The sequence below is a fragment of the Elephas maximus genome, chromosome 17 (assembly GCF_024166365.1).
Source record: "Elephas maximus indicus isolate mEleMax1 chromosome 17, mEleMax1 primary haplotype, whole genome shotgun sequence".
Lineage (NCBI taxonomy): Eukaryota > Metazoa > Chordata > Mammalia > Proboscidea > Elephantidae > Elephas > Elephas maximus.
This window is the reverse complement of record NC_064835.1, coordinates 6248810-6270611: the sequence shown is the minus strand read 5'-3', so window position 1 is coordinate 6270611 and position 21802 is coordinate 6248810. Positions and strand designations below refer to the sequence as shown.

The window sequence follows — 21802 nt, the reverse complement described above, 5'->3', positions numbered from 1 at the left end:
AAATCAGAGAAAAGAATGAAGAAACCCTGAGAATGATGTGGGATACAATCAAAAGAAAAATTTGGGTGTGATCAGAGTACCAGAACAGGAGGAGAAAATGGAAAACACAAAACGAATCACTGAAAATTTGCTGACAGAAAACTTCCCTAATATCATGAAAGATGAAAAGCTGACTATCCAAGAAGCTCAATGAATACCATACAGGAGAGACCCCAAAAGAAAATCACCAAGGTATATCATAATCACACTCTCAAAAACCAAAGACAAAGAATCCTGAGAGCAGCTCAAGAAGAAAAAACTCACATACAAGGGGGAAAAAAGACTAAGCTCTGATTACTCAGCAGAAACCATGCAGGGAAGGCAATGGGATGCCATACATAAAACCCTGGAAAAAAAAAAAAAAAAAAACTGCCAACCAAGAAAAATGTATCTCACAAAACTATCACTGAAATATGGTGAAATTAGGACTTTCCAGATAAACGGAAATTAAGGGAATATGTAAAAGACCAGACCAAGCTTACAAGAATTACTAAAGGGAGCCCTCAGGTTAGAGGACCAACAATAACCTGAATCTAGGACACAGGACAGCATCAGCCAGATACCAATCTAAGTAATGAGCTCTAAAGGATAAAACAAAACTAAAAGATCTACAACAGGAAACCAGCCAGGCCCATCTGTAAATGTTAACAATGTCAGAATGATAAAAGAAGTAATAAGCAGTGTAAGTACAGAACTTTCAAACAGAAAGGAAGTCAAGGCGGTATCAAGTAATAAAAGACTGGTTTAAACTTTTTAAACTTAGGAATATGGGGTAAAATTCAAGGTAACCACAAAGAAAGTTAGCCTACTCATCAAAATAAAGAAGAAAAACATGAAGTCTCAGGATACACAATATCTACAAAAATAAAAGAAATGAAAAAAAAAATCCACAGACAAAAGGAATTCATCCCTGGAGAGTATGAGGAACAAAGAAAACATCAGCACCACAAAACAAAAAGGTGCTACAAAATGACAGCAATAAACTCACACCTATCAATAATCACACTAAACGTAAATGGATTCAATGCACCCATAAAAACAAAGACAGTAACAGATGGGTAAAAAAGACAGAACCCATCAATATGCTGTATACAAGAGACACACCTTAGAAACAAAGACGTAAAAACCAAAGGATGGAAAAAAATTTATCAAGCAAACAGCAACCAAAAAAGAGCAGAGTGGCAATACAAATCTCAGATAAAATAGATTTTAAAACAAAATCCACCACAAAGGATAAGGAAGGACATTATATAATGACGAAAGGGACAATCCACCACGAGGACATAACCATAATAAATATCTATGCACCTGTGTTAGTCATCTCGTGCTGTCATAACAGAAATACCAAAAGTGGATGGCTTTAACAAAGAGAAATTTATTTTTTCACAGTCTAGTAGGTTACAAGTCCAAATTCAGGGCATCGGCTTTGCAGGAAGGCTTTCTTTCTCTGTCGGCTTGGGAGGAATGTCCTTGTCCTCAATCTTCCCCTGGTTAAGGAGCTTCTCAGGTGCAGGGACCCTGTGTCCAAAGAATGCGCTCTGCTCCTGGTGCTCTTTCTTGGTAGTATGAGGTCCCCAGCTCTCTGCTTGCTTCCCTTTCATCTCTTGAGAGATAAAAGGTGGTGCAGGCCATACTCCAGAGACACTCCCTTTACCTTGGATCAGGGGAGTGACCTGGGTAAGGATGGTGTTATAATCTCACTCTAATCCTCTCAGCATAAAATTACAATCACAAAATGGAGGACAACCACACAATACTGGTAATCATGGCCAAACCAAACCATGGAGGACACAATTCAATCCATGACAGCACCCAAACACAGGATTCCAAAATATGTAAAACAAACCCTAACAGCATCAAAAAGAGAAATTGAAAGTTCCACAATAGTAGTAGGAGACTTCAACACACCACTATGGGTAAGGACAGAACATCTAGGAAGAAACTCAACAAAGATACAGAAGATCTAAAGGCCACAATCAACCACCTTGACCTCATAGACATATACCAAACACTCCGCCCAATACCAGCAAAGCACACGTTCTTTTCCAACGCACATGGAACATTCTCTGCAACAGACCAAATCTTAAGCCACAAAGCAACCCTCAACAAAATTCAAAACATTGAGATAATACAGTATCTTCTCTGATCACAACACAAAGTAGAAATTAACAACAGGAAGAGGAAGGAAAAAAAATCAAATACATAAGAAACTGAATAACACCCTGCTTAAAAACCACTGGGTAATAAAAGAAATCAAAGATGGAATAAAAAAAATTCCTAGAATCAAACAAGATTGAAAACACATCATATCAAAACCTTTGAGACACAGCAAAGGCAGTGCTCAGAGGGCAATTTATAGCAACAGATGCATATATCAAAAAAAAAAAAGAAACAAAATCAAAACATTAGCCACACAACTCAAACAAACAGAAAAAGAACAGCAGAAGAAGCCCACAGAAATCAGAAGAAGAAAGGAAATAATAAAGACCAGCAGAAATAAATGAAATATAGAAAAAAAAAAAGAAAAACAATGGTAAAAATAAACAAGAACAAAATTTGGTTCTCTGAAAGAATCAACAAAATCAACAAACCACTGGCCAAATTAACAAAAGAAAAACAGGAGAGGACACAAATAACACAAATAAGGAACGAAACAGGGGATGTTACAACAGACCCAACTGAAATAAAAAGGATCATAACAGACTACAAGAAAAACTATACTCCAACAAATTTGAAAACCTGGAGGAAATGGAAAAATTTCCAGAAATATACTACACACCTAAATTAACACAAACTCAGGCTGAAAATCTGAACAGACTCATAACAAGAGATTGAAAAGGTAATTTAAAAAACTTCCAACAAAAAGCCCTAGCCCAGATGACTTCACTGGAGAATTCTACCAAGCACTCAGAAATGAGCTTGCACAGTACTACTCAAACTATCCCGGAACAGAGAAAAGGAAGCATTACTTCAAATTCATCCTATGAAATTCATTCTGTGAGTCTGAAGTAGAGTCAAAAGACTTCACTTTGTTCTCTCAGTATAACCCTGATACAAAACCAGACAAAAACACCACAAAAAAAAAATAACAGACCAATATCTTTCATGAATATAGGTCCAAAAACTCTCAACAAAATTCTAGTCAATAGAATCCAGCATCATATCAAAAAATAGTACACCTTGACCAAGTGGTATTCTTACCAGGTATGCAAAGATGGTTCAACATTAGGAAATCAATCAGCATAGTCCAACACACAAATAAAACAAAAGAAAAAAATCACAAGATCATCTCCATTGACTCAGAAAAGGCATTCAATAAAGTCCAACACCCATTTCTGATAAAAACTCTCAATAAAATAGGTATAGAAGGGAAATTCCTCAACATAATAAAGGGCATCTATTATACAAAATCAACAGCCTTTTAATGGAGAGAGGCTGACAGTATTCCCCCTGAGAACAGGAGCAAGGCAAGAACGTCCTTTATCACCACTCCTATTTAACATTGTGCCAGAAGTCCTAGCTAGAGCAATAAGGCAGAAAAATAAATAAAAGGCATCCAAATTGGTAAGCAAGAAGTAAAACTCCCTATTTGCAGATGATATGATGCTATATATAATATATATATTTTATATATATATATATATATTTTTTTATATATATAGACAGAGAGAGAAGTCAAAAGACTCCATAAGAAAACTGCTGGAACTAACAGAAAGATTCAGCAGCATAGCACAATACAAGATAAACATACAAAAATCAATTGGATTCCTATACACAAATAAAGAGAACTAAAAAAAGGAAATCAGGAAAGCAATACCATTTATAATAACCCCTAAAAAAAAAAAAAAAAAAAAAAACTTAGGAATCAATTTAACCAGGAATCTAAAAGACCCATACAAAGAAAACTACAAAGCACTACTGCAAGAAACCAAACAAGACCTACATAAATGGAAAAACATACCATGCTTATGGACAGGTAGACTCAACATCATGAAAATGTCAATTCTATCCAAAGCAATCTACAAATACAAGGCAATCCTGATCCAAATTCCAATAGCATTCTTTAATGAGATGGAAAAAATAATCATTAACTTTATATGGATAGGAAAGACGTCACTCATAAGTAAAGCATTACAGAAGAATAAGAATAAAATAGGACTAGCACTACTGGACCTCAGAACCTACTACATAGCTACAGTAGTCAAAACAGTCTGGTACCAGTACAATGACATTGACCAATGGAACAGAATTGAGAACCCAGATGTAAATTCATCCACCTACAGTCACATGATATGCTACCAAAGTCCAGAGTCCATTAAATGGGGAAAAGACAGTCTTTTTAACAAATACTACTGGCAAAACTGGATGTCCATCTGTAAAAAAATGAAGCAGGGCCCATACCTCACACCATACATAAAAACTAATTCAAAATGGACCAAAGATCTAAATACAAAACCAAAAACCATAAAGAGCATAGAACAAAAAATAGGGTCAATGCTAGAGGCCAAAGTACATGGCATAAATAGGATACAAATCATAAATAAAAATACAGAAATACCAGAAGATAAGCTAGATAACTTGCTTTGGTTAGAACTGAAATTTTCATGATGTTGAGTCTACCTATCCATAAGCATGGCATGTTTTTCCATTTATATAGGTCCTATCCTTAAAAATTAAACATTTATGCCCACCAAAAGACATCACCGAAAGAGTAAAAAGAGAACCTATAGGCTGGGAAAAAAAAATTTGGGCTATGACAAATTCAAAAAAGGTCTAATCTCTAAAATCTATAGGAAAATTCAATACCTCTACAACAAAAAGACAAATAATCCAATTTAAAAAAGGGCAAAGGATACAAACAGACATTTCACAAAAAGAGACATTCAGGCAGCTAACAAACACATGAGGAAATGCTCATGATCACCAGCAATTACAGAAATGCAAATCAAAACTACAATGAGATACCATCTCACTCTTACATTACTGGTACAACTCAAAAAAACAGAAAGTAACAAATGTTGGAGAGGCTGCAAGGAGCTTGGAACGCTTATGCACTGCTGGTGGGAATGCAAAATGATACAACCAGTTTGGAAAATGATACGGTATTTCCTTAAAAAGCTAGAAATAGAAAGACCACACCATCTAACTACCCCACTCCTGGGAATATATCCTAGAAAAATGACAGCCATCACACGAATAGACGTACGCACACCCATGTTCACTGCGTTATTATTCATAATAGCAAAAAGATGGGAACAACCTAAGTGCCCATCAGCTGATGAATGGGTAAACAAATTATGGTACATATACACAATAGAAGACTACACAATCATAAAGAACAGTGATAAATCTGTGAAACATCTCACGACATGGATGAATCTGGAGGGCATTATGCTCAGTGAAATAAGTCAGTCACAAAAGGACAAATACTATTTGAGATCACTAATATAAAAACTCATGGCAAGGTTTACACATAGAAAGAAATAATCTTTGGTGGTTACGAGGGAGGGGAAGGAAAAACACTAACCAGACAATATATAAGTGGCAACTTTGGTGAAGGGTAAGACAGTACATGATACTGGGGAAATCAACACAACTTGACCAAGGGAAGGTCATGGAAGTGTCACAGATACATCCAAACTCCCTGAGGGACCAAATTACTATGCTGTGGGGACCATGGTTTCAGAGGACATCTAGCTCAAATGGCATAACATAGTTTATAAGGAAAATGTTTTACATCCTACTTTGGTGAGTAGCATCTGCAGTCTCAAAAGCTTGTGAGAGGCCTTAGATAGATACTCCACTGGTCCTACCCCATCTAGAGCAAGGGAGAATGAAGGAAAACAAAGATACAGGGAAAGATTAATCCAAAGGACTGATGGACCACAACTACCATAGCCCCCACCAGACAGAGTCCAGCCCAACTACATGGTGCCTGGCTACCACCACCAACTGCTCTGACAGGGATCCCAATAGAGGGTCCCAGACAGGGCTGGAGAAAAATGTAGAACAAAATTCTAACTCACAAAAAAACACCAGACTTACTGGTCTGACAGAAACTGGAGAAACCCCGAGGGTAGGGGCCCCAGACACCCTTTTAACACAGTCCTGAAGTCACTCCTGAGGTTCACCCTTCAACCAAAGATTAGACAGGCCCATAAAATAAAATAAGACTAAATAAACACACCATCCCAATGGTAAGAAAAAGAAGGCAGAGGGGACAAGAAAGCTGGTAATGGGGAACCCTAGGTTAAGAAGGGAAGAGTGCTGACAAGTCGTGGGTTGACAAACAATGTCACAAAACAATATGTGTATTAATTGTTTAATAAGAAAGTAATTTGCACTGTAAACCTTCATCTAAAGCACAATAAAGAAGAAAAATCAAAGGATAGGAAAAAATAAGTAAAGCAAACATGAGCCAAAGAAAAGCAGGAGTGGCAATGCTAATCACAGTAAAATAGACTTTAAGGGAAAATCAACCATAAAAGATAAGGAAGGACATTATATAACCATTAAAAGGACAATCCACCAGGAAGACATAACCCTAATAAATATCTATGCACCCAATGACAGGGCTCCAAAATACACAAAATAAATTCTAACAGCACTGAAAAGAGAAACATACTTCCATAATAATAATAAGAGACTTCAACACACCACTCTCAGTAAAGGGAAGAACATCTTTAAAGAAACTCAAAAAAGATACAGAAGATCAAAAGGCCACAATCAACCACCTTGATCTTATACACATATACAGAACACTCCACCCAACAGCAGCAAAGTACACATTCTTTTCCAATGCACATAGAACATTCTCCAGAACACATTCTGGGCCACAAAGCAACCCTCGACAAAATCTAGGACAGTGAAATAGTGTAAAGCATTCTCCCTGATGACAATGCCATAAAAGCAGAAATCATTAACAGGAAGAGCAAGGAAAAAAAATCAAAAACATGGAAAGTGAATAATACCTTACTCAAAAACAACTGAGCAATAGAAGAAATCAAAGAGAGAATCAAAAAATTCCTAGAATCAAATAAGAATGAAAACACATCATACCAAATTCTCTGGGACACAGCAAAGGCAGTGCTCAGAGGTCAATTTATAGCAAAAAAAATCACACAGCAAAAAAACAGGTTAAACATTCTGCACCCCACTTTGAACTGTGGCGTCTGAGGTCTTAAATGCTAACAAGTGGCCATCCAAGATGCATCAATTGGTCTCAACCTACCTGGATCAAAGGAGAATGAAGATCACCAAGGTCACACTATAACTATGAGCCCAAGGGACATAAAGGGCCACATGAACCAGAGACTTACATCATCCTGAGACCAGAAGAACTAGATGGTGCCCAGCCACAATCGATGACTGCCCTGACAGGGAGCACAACAGAGAACCCCTGAGGGAGCAGGAGAACAGTGGGATGCAGACCCCAAATTCTCACAAAAAGACCAGACTTAATGGTCTGACTGAGACTAAAAGAATCCCAGTAGTCATGGTCCCCAAACCCTCTGTTGGCCCAGGATAGGAACCATTCCTGAAGACAACTCATCAGACATGGAAGGGACTGGACAATGGGTTGGAGAGAGATGATGATGAAGAGTGAGCTACTTGTATCAGGTGGACACTTGAGACTGTGTTGGCATCTCCTGTCTGGAAGGGAGATGGGAGGGTAGAGAGGGTTAGAAACTGGCAAAACGGTTACGAAAGGTGAGACTGGAAGGAGGGAGCGGACTGACTCATTAGGGGGAGAGTAAATGGGAGTATGTATAATAAGGTGTATATAAGTTTATATGTGAGAGATTGCCTTGATTTGTAAACTTTCACTTAAAGCACAATAAAAATTATTAAAAAAGAACCCAGACATAAATCCATCCACCTATGGTCAGCTGATCTTTGACAAAGGAACAAAGTCCATTAAATGGGGAAAAGGCAGCCTTTTGAACAAATGGTGCTGGCAAAACTGGATGTCCATCTGTAAAAAAAAAAAAGAAAAGAAAACAGGGCCCATACCTCATAAAAAAACATATATATACCACAGACAAAAACTAACTCAAAATGGATCAAAGACCTAAATATAAATCCTAAAACAATAAAGATCATGGAAAAAAAAAAAAGGGACAACACTAGGGGCCCTAATACATGGCATAAATACAATACATCCATAACTAAATGCACAAACATCAGAAGATAAACTAGATGACTGGATAGTTTTCTTTGTATAGGTCTTTGGATCCCTGGTTAGATTTGCTTCTAAGTATTTTATCTTTTAGGGGCTGAACCCAACTGATTTTTTTATGTTCATCTTGTATCCTGCTACTCTGCTGAACCCTTCTATTAGTTCCAGTAGTTTCCTTGCAGAACCTGTGGGGTTCTTTATGTGTAGGATCATATCATCTCAGAATAGGGCTAGCTTTACTTCTTCCTTTCCAATTTGGATGCGTTTTATTTCTTTTTCTTGCCTTATTGATCTAGCTAGCTAGGACTTCCAGCACAATGTTAAGTAGGAGTGATGATAAAGGGTATCCTTATGCTCATCAAAAGACTTCACCAAAAGAGTGAAAAGAGAACATACAGACTAGGAAAAAAAAAATTAGCTATGACACATCTGACAAGGGTCTAATCTCTAATATCTATAAATATACTTCAACACCTCAACAACAAAAAAGCAAATAATCCAATTTAAAAATGGGCAAAAGGGTATGAATGGCACTTCAACAAAGAAGACGTTCAGGCAGCTGACACGTGAGGAAATGTTCACTATCACTGGCCGTTAGAGAATACAAATCAAAACTACAATGAGATACCATCTCACCCCAACATTACTGGCACAACTCAAAAAAAAAAAAAAAAAAAAAAAACCCAGAAAATAATCCTGGAGAGGTTACAGGGAGATTGGGACACTTATGCACGGCTAGTAGCAATGTAAAATGCTACAACCACTATGGAAAATGACATGGTGCCTCCTTAAAAAGCTAGAAATAGAAATATCATAGGACCCAGCGATCTCACTCCTAGGAATATATCCTAAAGAAATAAGAGCCATCACACAAATAGACATATGCACACCCACGTTCACTGCAGCATTATTTACAATAGCAAAAAGATGGAAACAACCTAAGTGCCCATCAAAAAATGGATGGATAAACAAACTGTGGTATGTATGTACAATGGAATACTATGCAATGATAAAGAACAATGATGAACCTGTGAAACATCTCACAACATGGATGAATCTGGAGGGTATTATGCTCAGTGAAATTAAATCAATCACAAAAGGACAAATGCTGTATGCGACCACTATTATAAAAACTCATGAAAAGGTCTACACACAGAAAAAAACCAACTTTGATGGTTACAAAAGAGGGGAACGCTGAGGGGAGGAAATCACTAACTAGATAGTAGACAAGTGTTTACTTTGGTGAAGGGAAAGACAACACGCAATATAAGGGAAGTCAGCACAACTTGACAAAGGCAAAGTCATAGAAGCTTCCTAGACACATATAAACACCTTGAAGGACTGAGGGACTTTGGTCAAGGGCTAGGGACCATGGTCCTGGGGGACATCTAGGTCAACTGGCATAACAGTTCATAAAGAAAAACGTTCTACATCCTATTTTGGTGAGCAGCAGCTGAGATCTTAACAGCTTGTGAGAGGCCATCTAAGATGTATCTACTGGTCCCATCCCGCCTCGGGCAAAGGAAAATGAAGAAAACCAAAGACGCAAGTAAAGTAATAGTCCAAAGGACTAATGGACCACATGAACCACAGCCTCCACCAGCCTGAGTCCAGAAGAACTAGAAGGTGCTTGGCTACCACCACCAACTGCTCAGACAGGGATCACAATAGAGGGTCCTGGACAGAGCAGGAGAAAAATGTAGAACAAAATTGAAATTCACAAAAAAAGACCAGACTTACTAGTTTGACAAAGACTGATGGGACCTCCAAGACTATGGCCCCTGGATACCCTGTGAACTCAGAACTGAGGCCACCCCCGAAGTCCACCTTTCAGCCAGAGATTTGACAGGTCTCCAAACAATAACATATATGAAGAACGTGCTTCTTAGTTCAATCAAGTATATAAGACCACATGGGCAACACCTGCCCCCTCAAAAGGACAAAAAGGCAGGAAGGGACAGGAAACCTGGATGAACGGACACGGGGAACCTGGAGTGCAGAGGGAAAGGGGTAGAGTGCTGACACATCGCAGGGTTTGCAAGCAATGTCACAAAACAATTTGTGTATAAATTTTTGAGTGAGAAAGTAATTTGTGCTGTAAACTCTCACCTTAAGTACAATAAAATAAGAGGGGAAAAAAAGATTACAGTCAAGAAAACTCCATGGAAAAGTTCTACTCCGTAACACGTGAGGTCAGCATGAATTGGAACTGACTCAATAGCAATGGGTTTGTTTTTTGTTTTGTTTTGTTTTGTTTTTTGTTTATGCATGTGTACATCGAAGTATAGGAAAAATATTGCACAGAGCATAAAATATTATTCCTTGTTAGAAATAATTTACATTTAATTGGGCATTCTGTATTTTTATCCGCCCTAGTCATGAGCAGAATTGCCATGAACTCTGCTCAATACATCAATGTGGGTGATATATGCAGGAATGCAGCAAAGAATGATGCTTGAAAGGGGGGAAGAAACTAAATCATGGAGATTCTCAAGGGCCATTCTGTGCAGCCAGTAGGCTTTTGAAAACCACAGAAGCCAAATGAAGGAGAGAGTGATATGATCTACTTTGTGCTTTAAAAAGTTAATTCACAATTTAACAAAATGTGCATGAGCCATAGAAAGACAATTTAAAACATTACTAAGGGATATAAAATTAAATAAATAGAAAAAGTGCACTGCTTCTAGATATGGTGACTTGATATTAAAAAGATGGCAATTATCTCTGTATGAGTTTCCTATTGCTACTATAACAAATTACCACAAGCTTGGTTGCTTAAAACAACAAAAATTTACTTCTGTAGTTGAGAAGTTTGACACAGGTATCACTGAGCTAAAATCAAGGTATCAGCATGGCTGGATTCCTTACTGAAGGCTCTAGGGAAGAATTCATTTCCTTGATTTCTCCAGTTTCTAGAGGCTGCCCATATACCCCATAACCCCTTCCTGCATCTTCAGGGCCAACAATATCGGGTCAAGTCCTCATGTCACATCTCTCTGACCTACTCTTTCATCTCCTTCTTCTACTTTTAAGAACCGGCATGATTAGGCTGGACAAACACAGATAATCCAGGATAATTTCACAAGCCCAAAGTCCATATCCTCAATCACATCTGGGAAGTCCCTTAGCTATGGAAACTGTGCATATGTTATACAGGTTCTGAGGATTAGGATGTGGACATCTCTGGAGGGCCATTAGTCTGCCTACCACAATCTCTAAACTCAATCTCAACAAATATAATGGAATTCTAATATTATTACCCATATACTGTTAAAAATGCTCAAGCTTATTCTAAAATTCTTAAGTAAAATAAATACACAAGAGTAATAACAGAATTTTTTATGTAACTGAAATATTCCTACAGGGCACTTAGTTTGACACTTGGCAAAATGAATACCCTGACATATAAATAGTATACAAGGTATGGCTTACCGTAACAAGCTCAGATGCTATCTTCTCACTAATGTATTCTATTACATATTATGATAGGGAGTATTTTATAAACATGGCTCTCAAGTCTCCAGGGTTATGGTATTCAACCATCCAGGCTGCAATACTACTAAGCCTCATAGAATCTTAACCATGTAACACTAAAATTCCAAAAAACTAAATTATAGCATTATAAAAACTCCCTTTAGCAAGCCACATTACCAGGTGAATTTTCCAATTCTGCTTCCAGCACCATTTTGCCAGTTTGTCCACAGACTATATAATTAAGACTAGCTTCTTTTTTTTATCACACCTGTGCAAACATAGTACAACTGTGTAATAATGACTATCCTATGGACACAGGCAATCAAAGACTTAATGGTCTATGAGAGGCTAAGAATGGCGAAGCAAAGACTTCTGGTGATTCCCCAGTATCCATTCCATCCTCTCTCCTTAGTAATAAAACCAAGAACCAAACTCATTGCCATCAAGCAAATTTCGACTCCTAGCAACCTATAGGTCAGAGTAGAACTGCCCCATAGGATTTCCAAGGCTGTAATCTTGGCAGATCCCCAAATCTTTTCTCCCACAGAGTGGCTGGTGGGTTTGAACCTCGGTCCTTTCAGTTAGCAGATAAGTGCCTTAACCATTATGCCACCAGGGTTCCTTTGCCTTAGAATAGCATCACCTAATTTTAGCTAGAAACCCTGGTGGCGTAGTGGTTAAGTGCTATGGCTGCTAACCAAAAGGTCAGCAGTTCAAATCTGCCAGGTGCTCCTTGGAAACTCTACGGGGCAGTTCCAGTCTGTTCTATAGGGTCGCTATGAGTCGGACTTGATGGCAGTGGGTTGAATTTTAGCTGGGCCCATGGCCATGCAGCTAAAAGCCACAGTTTTCCTTTCAGCTAGTTGTGGCCATTACTAGATTTTTTTTTTTTTTTTTAAAGGCATGAGTGGAATGATATGAGACATTTCTAGGTCATACCTGAAAACAACTGTTCCTCCCTTTTCTCTTTCCTACTAGCTGAAATGTAGATATATGGTGGTAGATTAAAGAGCCATGTTAGATCATGAGATTGAAGCCACATGCTGAGAATGACAGAGCAACAAGATAGAAGAGGCTGGAGTCCATGATACCAGGTGACATCATAACAGCCCTGGCTTGCTCACTCTAGGACTGTTATTATGCAAGGAAGAAATAAATGTATATCTTTTTAAAGCCACTGTTATTTTCACCTTTCTTGCAGCAATTCACACTTGTTTCCTATCTAATACAGAAGGTGGTACCTGTATAGGTGTGCTGATGTAACAAAACCTAAAATGCAAGGTTTTGGCTCAATGGTGGGGTGGTGGCATACTGGAAAGGAAACACTTATGACAGGCGAGAAGTCTGACAATCTTTGTTATGCTGTGGCAAAAACATTTGCTACTTGTGGTATCTTGAAGTCAGGCCATGTCCCAGCAGGGCCTGTAATTTTAATGGAACTTGCTGGAAAATCTCAGATTGTTGGCTTGGATTGCCTTGCCCCTTTTAGCAAAAACGCTATTAAAATAATAATTCAAGCCAGAAATTTTATACCATGTGAAGTTTTAAAATGTATGCATATTATAATATTTTAAGCTATTTAAAAAACAAAAAATAGTTATTCCTTCATTAATGGAACAAAGGTAAATGATCTGATGCAAAGACCATTAACATCATTTAGATTAGACACTACAGCCTAAGTTACCACAGAATCAGTAGAAATGGCAGAGAAATGATACTGCTTCAAGACTTAGCTAATGACTGGATGTAGGAGAAAAGGAACAGGGAGGAGTCAAGATGACTCAAAATTTCTCAAAAGAATTTGTAGAATTGCCTAAGACAAAGCTGGCGATCAAAGAATTGTATTAGAAAGGGAATAGAAGGTTAGAGAAGAAAAAAAGAAATCAAGAAAGGGGAGGAAAAATTAAGGAGGCTGGATGTTTCCAAGTAACTTATGCTAGTAAAATCACTTACCCTAAGTGTTTCTGTTACCAGAGAGTGAAAAAATAAAAGAAAAATGCCAAATTGGAATGAAGAGTCCTGTACCTGGTGGTTATACTTTGGAAAGAAGGTGGATTACAACATTTTGCAACCAGATTCAGTTAAATAAAATGGAGATAAATGGCTGTTTGAAAGGAAAACTCATTTACCTTCTGGGAGACTCTACACTACGGCAGTGGATCTACTACCTACCCAAAGTAGTACAAAGTACGCAGTTATCATTTTTTGTAATTATAGAAATTCAGGCTAATTTTAAAGTATGTTTAATGAAGTCTCTCTTTTTGGCTACTTGTTTTGTTTTTCGCTTCATTTAGTTTCCTAGATTTGAGACTTTTAATTTAAAATATATATTTATTCCTTCTCATAAGAAATGTTGTTCTTTATAAATTCCAAAGAAAATTTTACAATTTGTATTGACATTTAACACATAACTCCAGCAGGCAGGAATTTTCCAGTCAGAAACAATCTAGGTGGGGATTTTAAATGACAGAATATGCTTTAAAAATAATAATAATCATTGCCTTATAGTTAAAAGATCTATTTATTTTTCATCAGCATTAAAATTTTTTGATCTTCATGGAACTGGAGTATTTAAGAAACATTTGCTTCTGGATGCAGAAAAACACATTCTGATTCAGTGGAAGAAACATAGCCATCCTTTTGTTACTCTTCAACTCTACTCTGTGATAGAGGAGGGTTATATCCCTAGGGAAATTGACCAGATACCAGGGGACAAAAACACAGTTATCGTCTTCACACTTGGCCAGCACTTCAGACTCTTCCCCATTGACATTTTCATCCGCAGAGTTATCAGTGTCCAAAAGGCTATTGAACGACTGTTCCTAAGAAGCCCAGCCACTAAAGTGATCCTTAGGACAGAAAACACCAGGGACATGCATGCAGACACAGAGAGGTTTGGAGACTTCCATGGCTACATTCAGTATCTTATCATGAAGGACATTTTCAAAGATCTCAATGTGGGTGTCATTGATGCCTGGGACATGACCATTGCATATAATTCCAATAATGTCCACCCACCTGATGACGTGATAGAAAATCAGATTACCATGTTCTTAAACTATATCTGCTAAGGGATAAACTCAGAAAGTAACTAGGAATCAATCTCTGTAAATAACCCTACTTGTATTGCTAAGAAGTTTTGTTTTAGGGACTAAGAAAATTTAGTGTAAAGGAATATGTCTACATAGGGAGACCACTTAAGGACACAGAAAACCAATATAAGATACAAAGCCAAGAGACTCAGACATGAAGAATGATCACACAAGCATGGGTCTTGCCTATATGTAATAATAAATGTTTTTATTCTTTAAACAAGTTTGGGTCAGAATTTCTGTTACTGTCTTAGTTATCTAGTGCTGCTATAACAGAAATATCACAAGTGGATAGCTTTAACAAACAGAAATTTATTCTCTTACAGTCTGGGAGGCTAGAAGTCCAAATTCTGGGTGCCAGCTCTAGGGAAAGGCTTCCTCTCTCTGTCGGCTCTGGGGCAAGGTCCTTCTCATCAATCTTCACCTGGTCTAGGAGCATCTCAGCACAGGGACTCCAGGTCCAAAGGACTTGCTCCACTCCTGGCTCTTCTTGCTTGGTGGTCATAAGATCCCTCTCCTCTCCGCTTGATTCTCTCTTTTATATCTTAAAAGAGATTGACTCAAGATACAACTAATCCTGTAGATTGTGTCCTGCCCCATTAACATAACTGCTTCTAATCCTGCCTCATTAATATCATAGAGATTAGGATTTACAACACACTGGATAATTAGATCACAAAATGGAAGAAAATCACACAATACTGCGAATCCTGGCCTAGCCAAGTTGACATCCATTTTGAGGGGATGCAATTCAATCCATAACACTGTCACTGAAAGCATCCTAACTCATACATTAGCAGGATAAAAGAGAATAAACATGTGATCAGCATGATGGTCTAAAGCAAAGTCACCTAACTTTTTCTCTAAAGAGCCAGACAGTAAACATGTTAAGCTTTGTGGTCTCTGCTGCAAAGATTCAACTCTGCCACTGCAGTGTGAAAACAGCCACAGACAATACATAAACGAATGAGTATGACTACATTTCAAGAAAACTATTTATGGTCACTGAAATTTGAATTTCATATTTCCATGTGTCACAAAATATACTTTTTCAACCTTTTAAGTAAAAACCCACACAATACAGGGGAAGTCAGCAGAACTGGCCTAAACCAAAAGCTAAGAAGCTTCCTGACTACAATCAAACACTTCAAGGGACAGAGTAGCAGGGACAGGGGTCTGGGAACCATGGTTTCAGGGGACATCTAGGTCAACTGCATAACAAAGTTTATTAAGAAAACGTTCTGCATTCCACTTTGGTGACTGGCGTCTAGAGTCTTAAAAGCTAGCAAGCGGCCATCTAAAATGCATCAATTGGCCACAACCCACCTGGAGCAAAGGAGAATGAAGAACACCAAAGACACAATGAAAATATGAACACAAGAGACAGAAAGGGCCACATAAACCAGAGATTCCATCAGCCTGAGACTGGAAGAACTAGATGGTGCCTGGCTACCACCAATGAGTGCCCTGAGAGGGAACACAACACAGAGTCCCTGATAGAGCAGGAGAAAAGTAGGGTACAGAACTCAAATTCTAGTGGAAAGACCAGATTTAATGGTCTGACAGACTGGAGGGACCCCAGAGGACATGGCCCCTGAACTCTCTATTAGCCCAAAACTGAAACCGTTCCCAAAGCCAATTCTTCAGACCAGGGTTAGACTGGACTATAAGACACAAAATGATACCAGTGAGGAGTACGCTTCTTAGCTCAAGTAGACACATGAGACTAAGTGGGCAGCTCCTGTCCAAAGGTGAGATGAGGAGGCAGAGGGGGACAGGAGCTGGTTGAATGGACACAGGAAATACAGGGTAGAGAGGGGGAGTGTGCTGTCACATTACAGAGAGAGCAACTAGGGTCACATAACAATGCGTGTATAAGTTTTTGTATGAGAAACTGACTTGAATTGTGAATTTTCACTTAAAGCACAATAAAAAAATTTCAAAAAAAAACGTAAAAACTATTCATAACTCATGGGTCTTAAAAAAAAAAAAGGCGATGGGCTGTATTTAGCCCACAGTCCATCATTTGCCAAGGTCTGGTTTGAAACAACAAAGCTTGGTGAGATTAAACACGAGATCCTTGGGGGTTAAAGGAAAAACTAGTAACAAACTAAGAGATGAAAGAAGAACCCCAGAACTTGAGAATGTTTATCTACCAGAAAAGTATAACAAACTAATGGATCAGACAGGAACAAAACATGGCACCTATCACTGCTTCTATTCAGGAATGTATTGGCAGCTCACGTCAGAAAGGAACAGAAGTAACTCTTTCTGGTTATTTGATCGCTCTCTTAAAAAGAAACTAAATGGCTAAACTGAAATATTACAAGAAAAAAAAATTAGGAGGTGCCCTAATACAAGCTCAAAATACAAAAAGTAGCAGCTTCCCTGACAGTCTTAACAGGCAATTAGACAACATAGTTAAATTGTCTAGTATCTCTGCACAAATACCAGCACATATGTTATTTTATTTAATCCTATCAATCAAGTTAGTACTTTTTGACTTACTGTATCATTTTAAATCTTTATTATTACAAAGCATACCATAGTTTTAGCAATGTGCACAAACTTAAAAGTACATCGCAGTGAACTATTAAAAACAAATACCTGGGTAACCCGAGGACTACGAATAAATATAATAAAGGGTATGCAAGATCTCTATGCCCAATACTATAAAATTTTAATGCGAGGAATTACAGAAGACCTAAAAAACTGGATATATATACATACTGGAGATTTTATATACATACATACACACACAGACACACACACATGCTTGTTGCCACTGAGTCAATTTTGACTCATAGTGACCCTATAGGACAGAGTACAATTGCCCCATAGGGTTTCCAAGGAGTGGCTGGTGAATTCCAGCTGCTGACCTTTTGTTTAGCAGGCAAGCTCTTGGCCAAGGAATCACCAGGGCGATAGAGAGAGACAGACAGATAAATAAATAGACAGACAGATAGATAGATAGACAGATGATAGATTCGATAGATAAGTAGATAGGTAGACGGAAATATAGATTAGACCGGTAGATTAGGTAGATGGATGGGACGGATGGATGGATATAGACAATACACACTATATCCACAAATTGAAAGACTAAATAGACTTATAGATTAAATACAATACCACTCAAAATCTGAACAGATTGTGTGTGTGTGTGTGTGTGTGTGTGTGTGTGTGTGTGTAAATTGTCCTATGGTTCTAAAATTTCTAAGGAAATGAAAAGGACTGAAATAATTAAGACACTTCTGAAAAAGAAAAAGGTTGCAGAACTGCCTTATCTACATATCAAGACTTGTTTTAAAGCTACAGAATTTAGACAGTATGATATTGTGCAAAGACAAACAAAAAGATCAATTAAACAGGATACAGAAACCAGAAAAAGACCCTGCACAGACAAGCATTTGATTCATGACACACGGAGCACTCCAGACCAGTGAGGGAAGGAAAGCCTTTTCAATAAACAGTTCTGACAAAAAAGGAGATACATGGAGAAAAAAATAAAATTGGACACCTACGTGACACTCTTCACAAAAAAACAGTTCAGAAATGTCAAGGGTGATTAAAAATTTGGAAACAAAGAGTGGCGATGACTGCACAACATGGTGAATGTAATTAATGTCACCAAATTGTATACTTAAAGATGGCTGAAATGGTAACTATTTTGTTATAGATATTTTATCACAATAAAAAAATATTTTTAAACTATTATTTAAAAAAAACAGCTCAGGGAGATTGTAGGCTTAAATGTGCAAAGCAAAACAATAAAGCTTCCCCAAGAGTATGGCCCACATGACTGTGGTAAAGGGCCATTTTTTTAAATATCTAAACACTCAAGGATCCAGGCATGGTCTGAATGCACATGACCAGCAGGCAGTTCATGCCACCTGTGACTCACACACTTGTGTGCCACGGCAATGACACAGTCATATAAAAGTTTCTAAATGTTTGTTCTCAATTTCTGTACTTAACCTCATCACAGACCAGTGATAAACAGTCCGTGAGCTGGCATGGGTACTTCGACCATAGTTTGAGTAGCACTACTTTAGACCAGTACTATTCAAATTATCTGTGGCGAGAGACCACGTTTTTCCCAAAATACAAATTATATGCTTGGATGTTATACAATGTCAAATTGCTATAAGAGGGTTTAACACTTACTTTTAATTTCAGTACTTATCTTGTCACAGATCAATAATAAATAATTCTTGGACTGTTGAAATTAATATAGGAAAATATCTTCATGACTTCGAGGTAAAGTATGTTTTCTTAGACTGATTATAGAGGAAAATTCTCGTAAGTTTTAGTACATTAAAAATTAGAAACTTCTTAGCAAAAGACACCATTAAACTAAGAGGCTGAAAGATTAAAAAAAAAAAAACCCTGAAAAGGTAAACCAAAAACCATGAAAAAACATTTGCAATACATAAAAGACTTTCTTTTTCTGTTTCTAAGCTGCTAAGTTAAAATTCAGACTGATAAATTGGACTATGCAAGAAATAAATCATTTTATACAACCCCCAAAATGATAAGCAATGTCAAAAGATAAATGACAAATGGAAAAAGAATGCTTGCAATTTATAGCCTAGACAATGCCTATTATATAAAAGAGCTCCTTAAAGTTAAGATGAAAAAGACCTAGATAAAAACACTGGCAAAAGATATAAGTAGGCAATTCAGTAGAAAAAATGGAAATGGCCCTTAAACATACAAAAAGGAATGCATATCAAAACTACACTGGGAAACCATTACTCATCTATCAAATTTGCAAAGTCTAAAAGCTTGAAAACGCAGTAAATTGACGAGTCTGTGGGGGAAACAGGCATTCTTAAATATTGCTGATGGGAATTCAAAGCGGTACAGCCCTGTGGGGAGAAATGTGTCTATATTTAGAAAAGTCACACATGTATTTATATTTTGACCCAGCATTCCCAAAGATACAGCAACAAAAATATGAAACGTCTATTTGCAAAACTGGAGCCCTGGTGGTGCAGTGGTTAAGTGCTCTGGCTGATAACCAAAACATCGGCAGTTCGAATCCACCAGCCATTCCTTGGAGAATGTGTGGGGCAGCTCTAGTCTGTCCTATGGGGCTGCTATCAGCTGGAACCGACTAGATGGCAAGGAGATTACGTGCAAGGTTGTTCTTTGGGGCATTATTTGTAACAGTAAAAGACTGGAAAACCAACCAAATATGCAGCAATAGAAAACTGGTGGGATAAGTTCTGATGCATTCCCTCAAGATAATACAATGCAGTTATAAAAAAGAATGCAGGAAAGTTCTGTAAACTGCCCTGCAGTGGTCTCCAGGATATACTGTTAAACCTTGGATAATAAAAAGAGAAGGATTTATGCTGGGAGGCTCCTGGATCCAGGAGACTGAGAGAGAAAGTGCAAGCTGTGGCCCTGAAGACAGCAAAAAGCAGTGGCAGGGAAGACTGGCAAGAGACAGAATGGTGGGCTTCCCAGCCCACGAAGCAAGAAAGCTGAGCGCCTGAGATGCCCATGGGGACTTATTGGCAGGGGCTGAAGGCGCTTTGCAACACTTGCCTGAGCAGGGCAGAGGCCTACGGCCATAGAGAGGTACCCCTGTGATCACAGCTTAAAAGAAGCTGTCCCGATGGAAGAACTGTATCCTGAGTGTTCCTGAGCCTGAATTGTAACCTGTTACTTTCTTAATAAACCCCATAATCATGAGTACTGGTTGTGAGCTCTGTGTGGCCACTGCAGTGAATTATCGAACCTAGTAAAGATGTAGAGAGTGCCACAGAAGGGAGGGTTGGTGTCAGGATTGGTAAAGACGGTGGAGAGACATCCACCTCATAGGAATCAGCCTTGGGCTGTTGATCTTGATTCTGCTTCCCCCTTGTGAAGTTAGAGGAGGTCAGACAAAGCCGCCACACCATTTTTACAATAATCATCCATACAGGGAAAGAGAATTCAGAGCAGAAAGGACATGGGTGAAAACCAGACTTCTCTTAATATGCCTTGATACACAATTCTGATTCTGGAAACACACGAGATTTACATATTGAAAATTTAAATCAAAAAGAAAAAAATTCGGAGAGGGGGCCAAAATGGCTAACTAGGTAGACGCTACCTCGGATCCCTCTTGCAACAAAGACTTGGAAAAACAAGTGAATCGATCACATACGTGACAATCTACGAACCCTGAACAACAAACACAGATTTAAAGAGTTGACCTGAGTGACAGAGACGGAGAATGAACAACTATGGGCAAGCAGCGACTGTTTTTGGAACCTGGAGCCAGCGTCCCAGTCAGGTAACCTTGGTGCTGGGCTTAGGACTGGGGGCAGGGGAGCTGAACACAACATCTTGTGACGGTGCAAACACGGGGCACAGCCCTACCCCCCGAACTGACACCGGGAGGGGGCCCAGCCGGTCCGCGCCAGTGGCATGGCGATGCGGCTGGTGGGAGCAGAAGTCCCTGAGAGGCAGTGACTGGTTTTGGAGCCGGGAGTGCAGCGTCCCAGCAGGGGAACCTTGACGCCGGGCTTTGGACTGGGCACAGGGGAGCTGAACACGGCATCCGGTCACAGCACAAACACGGGCTGCAGCCCTACTCCCCTGAACTAACCCTGGGAGGGGGCCCAGCTGGTCCACACAGGCAGCGCAGCGACGCGGCTGGTGGGACAAAAAGTCTCCGGGAGGCAACAACTGATTTTGGAGCTGGGAGTGCAGCGTCCCAGCAGGGGAACCTTGACACTGAGCTTTGGACTGGCGGCGGAGGACCTGACCGTGGCTTCAGTGGGTCAGACCCTCGGGGACAATCTCCACACAGCCAGCACACATAGGCGACACGCCCCTCGGGAATCACAGATAAAATAGTCATCCCAAGCAAGATAAGCAACTTTGGCTATATTCCAGGGTGCTACTCTCTGCTGTTTTTCTGAACCCTCCCCTCCCCTTCCCAGGCGGGTTCATTAACATTGGAATTTCCTGAGCCAGAGGGAGAACGGCTCCAGCTCCACGGCATTGCTTTTCCCTTTTT

General features: G+C 38.9%; 1 protein-coding gene and 1 long non-coding RNA gene across 7 annotated transcripts in view; one reads left to right on the top strand and one right to left on the bottom strand.

The window, feature by feature from the left end:
- Window positions 1-16638, top strand: part of LOC126060498 (NXPE family member 1-like) — a 79942-nt gene extending 63304 nt beyond the window's left edge. For all 5 annotated transcript variants that reach the window (XM_049856672.1, XM_049856669.1, XM_049856674.1 and 2 more), the window contains 2 exons: window positions 13667-13879; window positions 14228-16638. In XM_049856672.1, the coding sequence (XP_049712629.1) occupies window positions 13667-13879; window positions 14228-14763 (749 nt within the window). In that variant the 3' untranslated portion in view covers window positions 14764-16638. The remainder of the gene's footprint in view (window positions 1-13666; window positions 13880-14227) is intronic.
- LOC126060501 (uncharacterized) overlaps window positions 1-21802 on the bottom strand; it is a 63631-nt gene that overhangs the window by 12777 nt on the left and 29052 nt on the right. The gene's annotated exons all lie outside the window — the stretch shown is intronic.